Source organism: Microcaecilia unicolor, chromosome 1 (genome assembly GCF_901765095.1).
Source record: "Microcaecilia unicolor chromosome 1, aMicUni1.1, whole genome shotgun sequence".
Classification (NCBI taxonomy): Eukaryota; Metazoa; Chordata; class Amphibia; order Gymnophiona; family Siphonopidae; genus Microcaecilia; species Microcaecilia unicolor.
In genome coordinates this window covers 632,002,547-632,014,785 of record NC_044031.1, presented here as the reverse complement: position 1 = coordinate 632,014,785, position 12,239 = coordinate 632,002,547, and the positions used below count along the sequence as shown (strand labels likewise).

The 12,239-nt window shown below is 42.6% G+C and overlaps 1 protein-coding gene across 1 annotated transcript in view; it reads right to left on the bottom strand.

The window, feature by feature from the left end:
* Window positions 1–2,315: 2,315 nt before the first annotated feature.
* LOC115460476 (vacuolar protein sorting-associated protein 28 homolog) overlaps window positions 2,316–12,239 on the bottom strand; it is a 39,965-nt gene continuing 30,041 nt past the window's right edge. Inside the window, exon 8 of the mRNA XM_030190240.1 lies at window positions 2,316–3,402. Coding sequence (XP_030046100.1) covers window positions 3,285–3,402 — 118 coding nt within the window. The 3' untranslated portion in view covers window positions 2,316–3,284. The remainder of the gene's footprint in view (window positions 3,403–12,239) is intronic.

The window sequence follows — 12,239 nt, the reverse complement described above, 5'->3', positions numbered from 1 at the left end:
GCTGAGGAATAGGGAGCTATGGATGATAAGAGGGTGACAAAGATCTGGGTTTTCTAGCTCATTATAAACCATAAATTCTACTGGTTTGTCCTGTCTGAAATATTTAATCATTCTGACTCCAAAGGTCTTACGTTCCTGGATAGTCTTGGAAGTTTCCTTTTAGCATTCTCACCATAAAATGATTGATACAGTGTTCTGGTTTTGTAAAGTGTTGCCCCACAGAGGTGACATCCTGGTTGGCACTGGCATTTTTCATATGATGTCTATGTAAATTGTCTCTTTTTAGCATGTGGCTTGTTTCTCCAAATTTCACCCTTTGTCACACTTTTTGCATTGAATTATATATACCATACTGGAAGATGTCACGCATGTTGCATATTTTTCCTTTGTGAATGACTGGGAACCTGTGAAATTTTTTGGCATAGTTTGCAGCTGGATGTATTGCAAGGATGTGTGCCACTCTCTTTTTGAGTTTCTTTCGGGAGCTTGCTTCTCACTAGTTTTTGTTCTAACTTGGGTGGCTGTTGGAAGGTCAGCACTGGTTGGGATGGGAATATCTTTCAGTAGTTCATCCTCCTGGAGTAGTGGCTGTAGATCTTTTATGATTTTTCTAGCTCTGGGTTGTATGTCATTGTCTCAGGCTTTCTTTTCCTTGTACTGTAGCAGATTTTTCCTGGGTGTTTAAGGGAGGACAACATTTTTGAAGATTATTGTGAGGTTGTAGCCTTTGTGTTTTAAGGATTCAGTCAGGATTTTGAGGTGTTTCTCTCTGTCCCCTGGGTCAGAGCCGTTATGGTGGTATCTTGTGCCGTGGCTGTGAATAATAGATTTCTTTGTATGTGAAGGGTGAAACCTGGAGTTGTGGAGGTAACTGCATTTGTCTGTAGGTTTCAGGGCACAGCTGGGGGAACTTCCACGGTCTATGTCCCAGAAACACCAAAGGAAGACCATGACCCTTATTTTATCATCCTCACTTTAATATTCCCTTATCTCTTGTTTGTCTGTCCTAATTAGATTGTAAGCTCTGTCGAGCAGGGACTGTCTCTTAAGTGTACAGTGCTGCGTACATCTAGTAGCACAACAGAAATGATTAGTAGTAGTAGTAATATAGCCATTGCTGACTGAAACTGTGGTGTCCAAAAATGGACTTTTTCTGGGGAGTAGTCCATTTTGAATTTGATTTTAGGATGGTATGTATTGAAAGAATTGTAAAATTGAGTTTCTGCCCCCTCAGTCCAAATTATAAAAATGTCATTGATATAGCAGTAGTATTTTAGGGGTTTAGTCTGATATGTATTCAAAAATGTCTCTTCCAGTTCAGCCATAAAGAGGTTAGCATATTGGGTTGAACTGGAAGAGACATTTTTGAATACATATCAGAGCTATTCCAGTGCTTCCTTTCAACTGGAGGCCTAACTCCTGAATACTTATAATACCCATATAGAACTAACTTTGTAACATTACCTGTCCCACATTTCTTTTAAAGCAGGGGTTCTCAATGCAGTTCATGGGATACACCTAGGCTTTTAAGATATCCACAATGAATATACATGAGAAGTTTGCATACACTGGTGATAGGGCATTAAAATATCTCTCATGCACCTGAGTGGCTAGGTGTGTCTTGAAGCCTGGTTTGAGAACCCATGTTCTAAAGTATACATAGTATATTTAAATCTGTCCCCATATGCTGTATGATGAAGACCACTGACCAGTTTAGTATTTATTCTTTGGACCAACTCTATCCATTTATATATTTTTTAAAGGGAAAGATGATGGGATTTGATATACCATCTTTTGGTTATTATAGTCAAAATGGTTTACATATAGGTACTTATTCTGTGCCTGGGACAATGGATGTTTACTTGACTTGCCCAGAGTCACAAGGAGCTGTAAGTGGGAATCAAACCTGGTTCTCAGGCCACTGTAGGCTGCTCCTCCACTGTATGCAAACAGATCTCATACATATTCATTGGGGAAATCCTGAAAACCCAGTTGAGTTGCAGCCCTTGAGGACTGAGGTTTCCCATCCCTGCTTTAAGGGGTTTATTTGTAAGTTGGGGGGAACTGTGTCAAAGGCTTTGTTGACATCAAGGGGGGGGGGGGGGAGTAAAAGGACTTTTTTCACTTTGCTGTAGGGCTGCTGCTCTAGGCAAACACCTAGTCTGTCTTGGATTTCCAGTCTAACAAGGTCCACGGCCGAGGAGAGAGCAGCCCTGTGAACATTCCCTAACTCTACTTATAGATCATAATAGAGATGCAGGGTGGTCCTATCCCTCTATTTCTAACCCCATGACCCTGATGTTTCAAAACTGCTGTTATAATAACATAAGTGCTTTTTATTACTGATGTAAAAGGAGTACAAGTTATAATTAAATAAAACAGCAAATGTTACAGAAGACACATTTCATTCATCACTGGTATAGCAGATCTGTTTGTGCCAAATCCTGCCTAGTCCTCACCTCATTCTCATTTTGATAAATAACAAATAATACAAAGCTTGAGCATTAGAACCAAACTTTGTATTCTGGCTGCAAAAATCAGAGACTAAGGTGTCAGTGAAATGTGGCACTTCTGTCACTGCTTATCCATCAAGATTCACATACATGGTGCTGTCTAGCCATAACTCAACACTTCCCCCCCCCCCCCCCCCCAATTCTCACTGATGCTACCACCTCATTCATACTCTCCCACACAAACATACTTGCCCTGCAACTCACATACCTCATACTCTGCATTCTCCTCCCTTCCCCTTGTTCTTTACACATCAGGTAAATGGTTTCCGACTGACACCTGCCATGACTAAACAAAAGGCCAGGACTGCTTTTAATAGGGTTGCTTCCCCTTTAGATAACTGGTCTGCCATCCTCAAATTTAGGTCCCAGCAGAGGTTTACAAATGTTACACTAATAAAAGAGAAAATTTAGTGGGGCTTTTATTGATCTCCATTGTAAAGCCAAACACCCAGGATGATACCCCACATCCGCACTCATGGATTGGCTGAGCGATGCAGCTTGCTTCTAGACCCACAATCAGTCATAACCCTGGGGGCCAATTCCTAGCATCCTATCCAATTGCTTGAGGAACACAGGTGCCACAGTTTCCACTGCCATTACCTTCATCACCATGTCTGTAATGCTAAGTTGGCCACAGTACTAGTGGATTAAAATGGAAGGCAGGAAGGTGCTCTTTATAAAGATGGATGTGGCTGATTTCTACATGGATGGCATTTTCCAGTGAGTGTCAACAAGTTCATGGAGGGAAGCATAGGCCAGGCTGGTCAGTATTCAGGAGTGAAGAAAACGGTTGAAGGCATTGTATGCAGACTCCAGATCAAAAAGCATCTGTCGGACCTGTGAATCATCCAGCTCATCTGAGGCAGACATGTTGCTGAGCTTCTGTAACCTGCAATAACAAATCGGAGAGAGAGCAGAGTGAATACAGAATTCAGTTACTGCAACATTTGAGAATCTACACTTATATTTGAATATGATTAATAAGTAGCTGAGGGGAAATCATTTGAAGCTCAACATGTTAAAAACTCAGATTTTGTTATCTGACTATGCTTGGATGATATAAAAACAGATTGCTCATAAACTGTGTAATTTAGAGGTGGCCATGGGGGAAGCCACCGCTTGTCCTAGAATTTGTAGCATGGAATGCTAATTGGGTTTCTGGCAGGTATCTGTGCCCTGGATTGGTCAGTGTTGGAAACCACTGGTCTGACCCAGTATGGCTACTCTTATGTTCTTGATACTGGACTAAGTATGAAATATCAAGTCACCAAATTAACTAGTTTGATTTTTTTCTAAGTTAAAAAAAAAATCTCAATTGTCTTACAAGCTTTAAGACCTTTTAATTTTAGGATGGTGGTACAAAGTCTGATTTTTCCTTATTTTGATTATTTCTACAGTTTGTTGCTGGGTCTTACAAATAATTGCCTTAAAGCTTTGCAATAGGCACAAAATGTGACCGCCGGAGTTCTGGCTGGTGTGCCTAAGTACACTCATTACACCTATTTTAAAAAGTTTCCATTGGTTACTAATTGAGCAAACAGTAATGTTTAGTTTTTAAGGCGCTTCATAAATTGATTTCACCTACTCTTGCGTCTTTATCAGCCTAGCAGAGTTCTTTGGTGGTGTAACCGGGACTTACCAGAGGTACCCTCTTTTCATCTAATTAGAATGGCTGTGCATAGTGTAACAGGGGGTAGAAAGAGAAAAAAAATAGAAAAGTTTTTTTATTTATTTTTACCTGGGAAGGTCCGCCTAGGGGGGCTCCTGGCGTCGATGACTGGGAGCTGAAGAGAAGGGGGGGCGCTGTTGGAGGAGCAGTGCCGTTTTTGAGCTCCCGGGGACGATTGGGCATGGCCCCGGGAGTGGAGAGAGACACTGGGAGTGGGGAGTCCGCTGTTTGGGGCCAGGTTTGGGTCTGGCAGGTTGTTTTGGGCCCGTTGTTGTGTTCGGGGCTGGTCGTCGAATCGAGCGCTGGAGAAGGAGCGCTGGAGTGATGCGCTGTGGGCAGCGCGTTGGGGTTTTGCGGGCCGATTTCGGCCGAGGAGGGGGCCGTTTCGTGATTGGAGCCAGAGGAAGATGGCCGGCGATTCGAGGGAGTCGTGCGTGAGCGTGCATGAGGCAGCGCGCCTCAGGCACGAATCGGCGGCGCGCGGTTTAGCGAGTAGGCCGAAGCCGGGGCCTAGATTTTGGGCCGGCTTCGGAGCTTTTTTTGTTTTGGCTCCGTTTTCGCGTAGGGACGTCCGGGACCAGAACCCAGGGAAGCCATCGAGTGAGGAGAACATCCCGGATCAGGTAAGGGGTCACTTGACCCAAAAGGTTAATTGGTTGATTTTTAATTTACATAAATTGGGTTTTTTATTTTTAAAAAATCGGGGGTTTGACGGATTGGAAATATTTTTGCATATTTGGGATCGGGGTATTTTTGTTTATTTTTGGGGTGGGTTAGTTTTTAAATTTAAATATTTTTAGGGGGTATTTTGGAGGGGTGCTAGTTTGAAGGGGTTAATAAAGGGGTAAAATTTTAAATTCGACGTAGCAGGTAGAGGGGAAGGGGATTGAATTTTTAGAGTGGTTTTAAATTATTTTGGGATTTTTGAGGGGGGTTTAGGAGAGATAATTGCGGGCGGACTGAAAAAAATGGTATTTTTAAATTTTAAAAGCAGGATTTAATAGGGAATGGGAAGTTTAATTGGTGTAGAAATTTTGGGGTGATTCGGATATAGTTTTATAGGGTTTTTATTTAATTTTATTACTTTTCCATTAGTTTCTATGGGGTTAAAATGGGGATTTTGCACTGCTGGCCAGAATTCCGCTGGTCAGCAGTGGAGAGTGGAATGTTGGTTCTAGTCAGGGATTGGCTGGAAAGGTCTTGGAACGCAAGCCAAGGCTGGGTTGGAACGCAAGCCAAGGGGTTACCAAGGCAACCGGGGTGTTGCAGTTGGTCAGAGTGAGATTGTTGGTCAGAGAGAGTGGAGGTGTTGAGGAGGTGCTGGTAGTGAGGGGAGGGTTTTAAAGGTAAAAGTTAGGATTTTGGGGAGAAATTTCTAGGGATTGTTGGTGAATGAAAGTAAGGTGTGTAAGGAGGGTGTGATTTCTAGTATAAGTTTTAAAATTTGGTTAGGTTTGTATGAACTGGGGTACAGGGTAGGAGTTAAGTGGAATTTGTTAATAAGGGGTTATTGGGGTAATAGTAATAGTAGCTTTAGGTGTATTTGGGTAAGGTTTTAGGGATAAATTTAAGGAATAATTCAATGGAAGTGGAGTAATAGTTTAAGGAAAATTTACCAATGGGAATTTGAATAACTGTGATTGAGAATTGTGCAAGAGTAATTGTGTGAAAGGGACGGTCAATCTCTCTGAATAAGTAGGGAAAAGAAATCAATAGCATAGGCACTGGAAAGTAAGGGCCATTTATTTATATTGATTTTACTTAAATAGAGCCCACAGTTCCGCTGTTGACAGCACTCCCTGATAAAGATTATTAAAAGAAGAAAGTAGGAAGAGTAAGGTTTTCCTTCCAATTATTTTAATTAAGAGAGAGGTGAAGGAGGAAGACCAAAGAAAAAGTGAAGAAAACCGGACAACTCACGAGCTCCAACGCAAGCAAGGCCGGGAAGAAAAAGAAACAAAGCTTCGACAGCTAAGTAACTGTATACACTGAACAAGAAACATAATAGGAAAGAGACATACACAGAAACACATGAAAGAAAATAAAAAAAGAGATACTTACCTAAAGTCCATGGCAAAGAAAAGTGACTGAAAACCTGAAAAGAGAGCAAAGCAAAGAATCAAATTCTTGTCAGACTATACTCACGTGAATGATACATAATAACATTTACATTTCCTAAGGAACAGATTGCAGAAAAAGACACTTATCTGAATGTGCGCTAGATACAAGTAGATGTTGGTATCTGTAGGAAGATAAAAAGTTATTAGTATATGTTTGGTTATAGAGTTTTAAGCAAAATTTGATTTACTGTACAAGAAAGTTGAGTTTATGTTCGTTTTAAATGCTTTAGTTATTAAATTAAACTTGTTTAAACAACTTGGGAAAATAAGGTTGTTCTCCTTGATCAGAAAAATCCTGAACTTTAGTTTTCATTCCTCTTCCGTCCTTTGAGGGCGGAAGACGAGGATAGTATCCTGCACTAGTCCCCTAATCCTGAGTGTGTTTTCTGACAGCAGCCACGACTATAACATCGCTGATTTGAGACCACATTTCTGGGAATTAACCCTGTCTGGGGGGGGGGACTAGGTACAGATTTGGCGTAGTCGGCAGGATTTTCCTAAATTTGGGGGCTTAATCTGCAGAATTTGGAGTGTGGGTATAGCCACTCCGGAAGAGATTCTTTAAAGGGAGGTAACTATCAATAAAGATAATTAATTAAAAAAATAAAAGTGTGATTTATTTAGGATAAGGTTAAGTGTTCTGGTTAGGTGTTCTTGAGTTTGCCTGGAGTCTCTGTTTCGGTGGTAACACCCGTTCCTGGAGCAAGAAGAACATGGAAGGGGAAGCATCTGGAGCTCACGCTGTTCCCGTGCCTCAAGTCGTAGCGCATACGGTGATCATCCCGCAGGACAGGTCTGTTCCTGACTTTAGTGGATTTCCTAAAGGACCAGAGGATTTAAAGATCAGTGAGTGGATGGAAAAAATGAGGACCCGGATGAGACTTATGAGGATTCCAGCAGAAGACCAGGTTGACATGGTGCGTGACCATTTGAAGGGGATAGCCTTGGACACAGTAAAGTACTCTCTTCCCAGGGATTGTACAGTTGAGGAGATCTTTGAACTGTTGAAGCAGGTGTATGGCGACAAGGTGGCGTTGGGCTTACGAATCCAAGAATTCTACAATCTTCGCCAAGGGGATAGGGATTCTATCCGAGTGTATGCATATAAATTGCAGGAGAAGCTGGAGGCAATCATCGCCCGAGACCGAAGACGTGTTGGAGACCCTGACGAGACATTGAAGGAGCAGTTTATTTTGGGCTTGAGAGATGAGTCATTGAAGCGAGAAGTGGCTAAGCGAAGCGAGGACAACCCGAGATTGTCTTTTGCTGAGTTGATGCAAGCAGCCATCAGGTGGGCTGGGGAGGAGAGAGGTCTGGCAACCTGGGAGTCAGGGCCTAAACGTATTCTACAAAGACCAAGAGAAGATGCCGGAGATTATTACCGTCCTGAGGAGTCTGCAACAGTTTCCATGATGCAGCAGTTGACCAACATGGTTGCTAAATTATGTGAAAGGCAAGATGAAGAATGGAGACGTCAAAGGATGGAGAGAGAGCAAATGAGATACTCCAATATTAGAAGAGAGTACCCTAGGAATTCCTATGGAGAGAGACCCTCAAGAACTGCCATGGGTGAGCTGATTTGTTATCGATGCCAGGAGCCGGGGCACATAGCTAGGAATTGCCAGTCTGAGAGAGGTAACCTTCCAAGAAGTGAGCAAGGAGGCAAAAATCCGGTTGTTAGGGACAACAGGAATAACCCAGAACAACCCAGTACAAGTGGTACTTTTAAAACAAATAATGCTCGGGAGGATACTTTGGCTCCTGTGAAGGGGGGTGATGGAAAGCCATCTGTCCGGATGCAGAAATATGTGAATAAAGAAGAGAATCCGGAAGAAAGTTATTTTGGGGAGCGAGCGATTGGAAACAGCCCGATACTAAAAGTTTTAATAAATGGAGTGGAAACGCTCTGCACAGTAGATACTGGCTCCAGTGTCTCAACCATCTTGGCGAGCTTTTTCTATAAAAACTTCCCGGATACCGCTTGCCTGCAAGATGCCAGTCAACTGAAGTTGGTAGAAGTGAATGGGACTGATCTGCCTGTGCTTGGATATATAGATGCCGATGTCCAGTGCTTGGGACAATTAGTGCCGGAGCGGTGTATTTTCGTTGTTAAAGATAATTTCAATAATGGACAAGTAGAGAGTCAGACAGTACACGGCATAGTGGGCATGAATGTCCTTCAGTACCTGGAAGGATTATTCAGAGACCTGTTTTCTTTGATGGGCGAGCCCGTGAAGATGGCGAGTATTCGGTCCAGCATTTCCCAGAAGCGTTGCAACAAAAGTAGGGAATCTATTAGCATGATAAAGATGCAGGGAAATGTGAGCAAAATCATACCGGTAATGCCAGAAAAGTTCTTAATTGGTCAACAAACAAGGAAGAGTACAGCAGCGGTACTGGTTTCTGCTACCAAAAAGATGAACTTACCTGAGAGGAGCCTAGTAGCTGATACCCTGGTTATACAGAAGCACAGAGAAAAACAAACCAGAACAGACGGTGATCAATCGTTAAGAGGTAACGTTTGTGGGAAGAGTAAAAAAGAAGTGATCGTGACTGGCTTGGAAATGAGCAAGAAGGAAATGCTGATTTTTGGACAGAAGAAAGAAGAAAAGCTAACCAGTTGCCCGGACACTGAATATGAAGAGAAAGAGATACAGAAAGTGCTGGGTAACTTTGAGTGGTTGGAAATAGCAGAGTTGGTGGTACCACGTGAGGCGGATCCTGATCCTTCCAACATCAGGGACATGACCAAAGAGTTTGAAGGGAGCAAAGAGAACGAGAGGCCTGCAAGTTTCCAGAGTGAGATGGTCTGGCTGCAGCAGTATGGTCTGGAACGTGAGAGGGAGAGACGGGATCGGAAGCAAACACTGACACAGAGTACCCTGAAACTGGAGGCTCAAAAATGGAAAGAAGACGTGCACATTAAACAAGCCATGGGACTAAGTCTTCAAGAGTTGAACCGCCCATTTCTGGATGATACAGGTTCTGAAGAATATCCTGAAAGAGTGGATGTTTTAGACAAGAAGTACGCAGAGGCTGAGGCGGTAGAACTGAAAAGGAAGGCTGGGACAGTTACCCATTCTGGTCGTCTTGTCAGTGGAGCCAGACAGGGTCCAGCAGCTGAATCGTCCTTGAGCAAAGGGAAATTTAACCAGAGTTTATGTATCTCCTCCAGACATAAGAAAGGATGTTGGTCCAGGTTCCTCACAGATGTCTTGAGTGCTGCAGGAGGGGGATCGGGTCTTGTTGCGGAGACAGAGATTTCCAGGCAGACACAAGATACAGGACACCTGGGAACCTTTTCCTTATAGCGTGGTGGAAATGTTTGGGGAGAATTTCAATGTTGTAAAAATCAGAAATGAAAAGTTTGGGGATAAAACAGTTCACAGGGATTTGTTCAGAAAATTTGTGTTAGAGGAAATAAATATTGAAGGGGAACAAACTCAAGAAAAATTGGTCTTTCCAGAGGATAAGAAAGGTATTCCGGTAGTACTTCCAAAAGAGAAACAAAAGGGTTATGCTGTTATTACCGAATTTGTGTTTAATCCTGGGGTTTTGACAAGTGAATGTATAACTGATGGAAAGGTGAGAACTTCACATAGAAGTAACAAAGGGGTGTGTTCAGCATTTCTAACTGAAAATTATATATTAAAATAAGTTAGATATTGGTTGTTTTGATAAAAATGAAGTTGGTTACTTCGTATCTCCAGATTTGGGGAGAGCTAAGCTGGTGGAGGAGGGATGGTCATTGTAAAGAATTTTGATAGATCACAGATCAAAATTCTGTTTTCCTCATCCACACGCATTCTAGATTATTTGAATGCTGACTGAAAAAATGTATTACTGTTTGAGTTCTGATATGAAATGTTATTTATTGAATAGAAAAGTTAGCAATGATATTTTGGAAAATTTTATGTTTTTTTTCAATAATTAAGTTAGGAATGTTTATGTGAAGATGTTGGGCTAAATGTGAAAGGTTGATTGGTGGGATGAAGTGTGCTTAGTTTGTTACATGCTTAAAATGTACAGTACATCCAAAGTTGGTTTTAGGTGAAATTGCTGAACTGGGGCTTGAGAGGATTGAAAGGAGGGATGGGAGAATGGAAATGATGAATGTGATAAATAGTTTGTTAGTGGATGAGGTTTGTGTTGAGTAAGTCTGATACTTCGGGCCTGTATATTTGTTGGAATGGTTGAAATGGTGGGTTGTGAATATTGGGGACAATATTTATTTTAAGGCCGGCCGAATGTAACAGGGGGTAGAAAGAGAAAAAAAATAGAAAAGTTTTTTTATTTATTTTTACCTGGGAAGGTCCGCCTAGGGGGGCTCCTGGCGTCGATGACTGGGAGCTGAAGAGAAGGGGGGGCGCTGTTGGAGGAGCAGTGCCGTTTTTGAGCTCCCGGGGACGATTGGGCATGGCCCCGGGAGTGGAGAGAGACACTGGGAGTGGGGAGTCCGCTGTTTGGGGCCAGGTTTGGGTCTGGCAGGTTGTTTTGGGCCCGTTGTTGTGTTCGGGGCTGGTCGTCGAATCGAGCGCTGGAGGAGGAGCGCTGGAGTGATGCGCTGTGGGCAGCGCGTTGGGGTTTTGCGGGCCGATTTCGGCCGAGGAGGGGGCCGTTTCGTGATTGGAGCCAGAGGAAGATGGCCGGCGATTCGAGGGAGTCGTGCGTGAGCGTGCATGAGGCAGCGCGCCTCAGGCACGAATCGGCGGCGCGCGGTTTAGCGAGTAGGCCGAAGCCGGGGCCTAGATTTTGGGCCGGCTTCGGAGCTTTTTTTGTTTTGGCTCCGTTTTCGCGTAGGGACGTCCGGGACCAGAACCCAGGGAAGCCATCGAGTGAGGAGAACATCCCGGATCAGGTAAGGGGTCACTTGACCCAAAAGGTTAATTGGTTGATTTTTAATTTACATAAATTGGGTTTTTTATTTTTAAAAATCGGGGGTTTGACGGATTGGAAATATTTTTGCATATTTGGGATCGGGGTATTTTTGTTTATTTTTGGGGTGGGTTAGTTTTTAAATTTAAATATTTTTAGGGGGTATTTTGGAGGGGTGCTAGTTTGAAGGGGTTAATAAAGGGGTAAAATTTTAAATTCGACGTAGCAGGTAGAGGGGAAGGGGATTGAATTTTTAGAGTGGTTTTAAATTATTTTGGGATTTTTGAGGGGGGTTTAGGAGAGATAATTGCGGGCGGACTGAAAAAAATGGTATTTTTAAATTTTAAAAGCAGGATTTAATAGGGAATGGGAAGTTTAATTGGTGTAGAAATTTTGGGGTGATTCGGATATAGTTTTATAGGGTTTTTATTTAATTTTATTACTTTTCCATTAGTTTCTATGGGGTTAAAATGGGGATTTTGCACTGCTGGCCAGAATTCCGCTGGTCAGCAGTGGAGAGTGGAATGTTGGTTCTAGTCAGGGATTGGCTGGAAAGGTCTTGGAACGCAAGCCAAGGCTGGGTTGGAACGCAAGCCAAGGGGTTACCAAGGCAACCGGGGTGTTGCAGTTGGTCAGAGTGAGATTGTTGGTCAGAGAGAGTGGAGGTGTTGAGGAGGTGCTGGTAGTGAGGGGAGGGTTTTAAAGGTAAAAGTTAGGATTTTGGGGAGAAATTTCTAGGGATTGTTGGTGAATGAAAGTAAGGTGTGTAAGGAGGGTGTGATTTCTAGTATAAGTTTTAAAATTTGGTTAGGTTTGTATGAACTGGGGTACAGGGTAGGAGTTAAGTGGAATTTGTTAATAAGGGGTTATTGGGGTAATAGTAATAGTAGCTTTAGGTGTATTTGGGTAAGGTTTTAGGGATAAATTTAAGGAATAATTCAATGGAAGTGGAGTAATAGTTTAAGGAAAATTTACCAATGGGAATTTGAATAACTGTGATTGAGAATTGTGCAAGAGTAATTGTGTGAAAGGGACGGTCAATCTCTCTGAATAAGTAGGGAA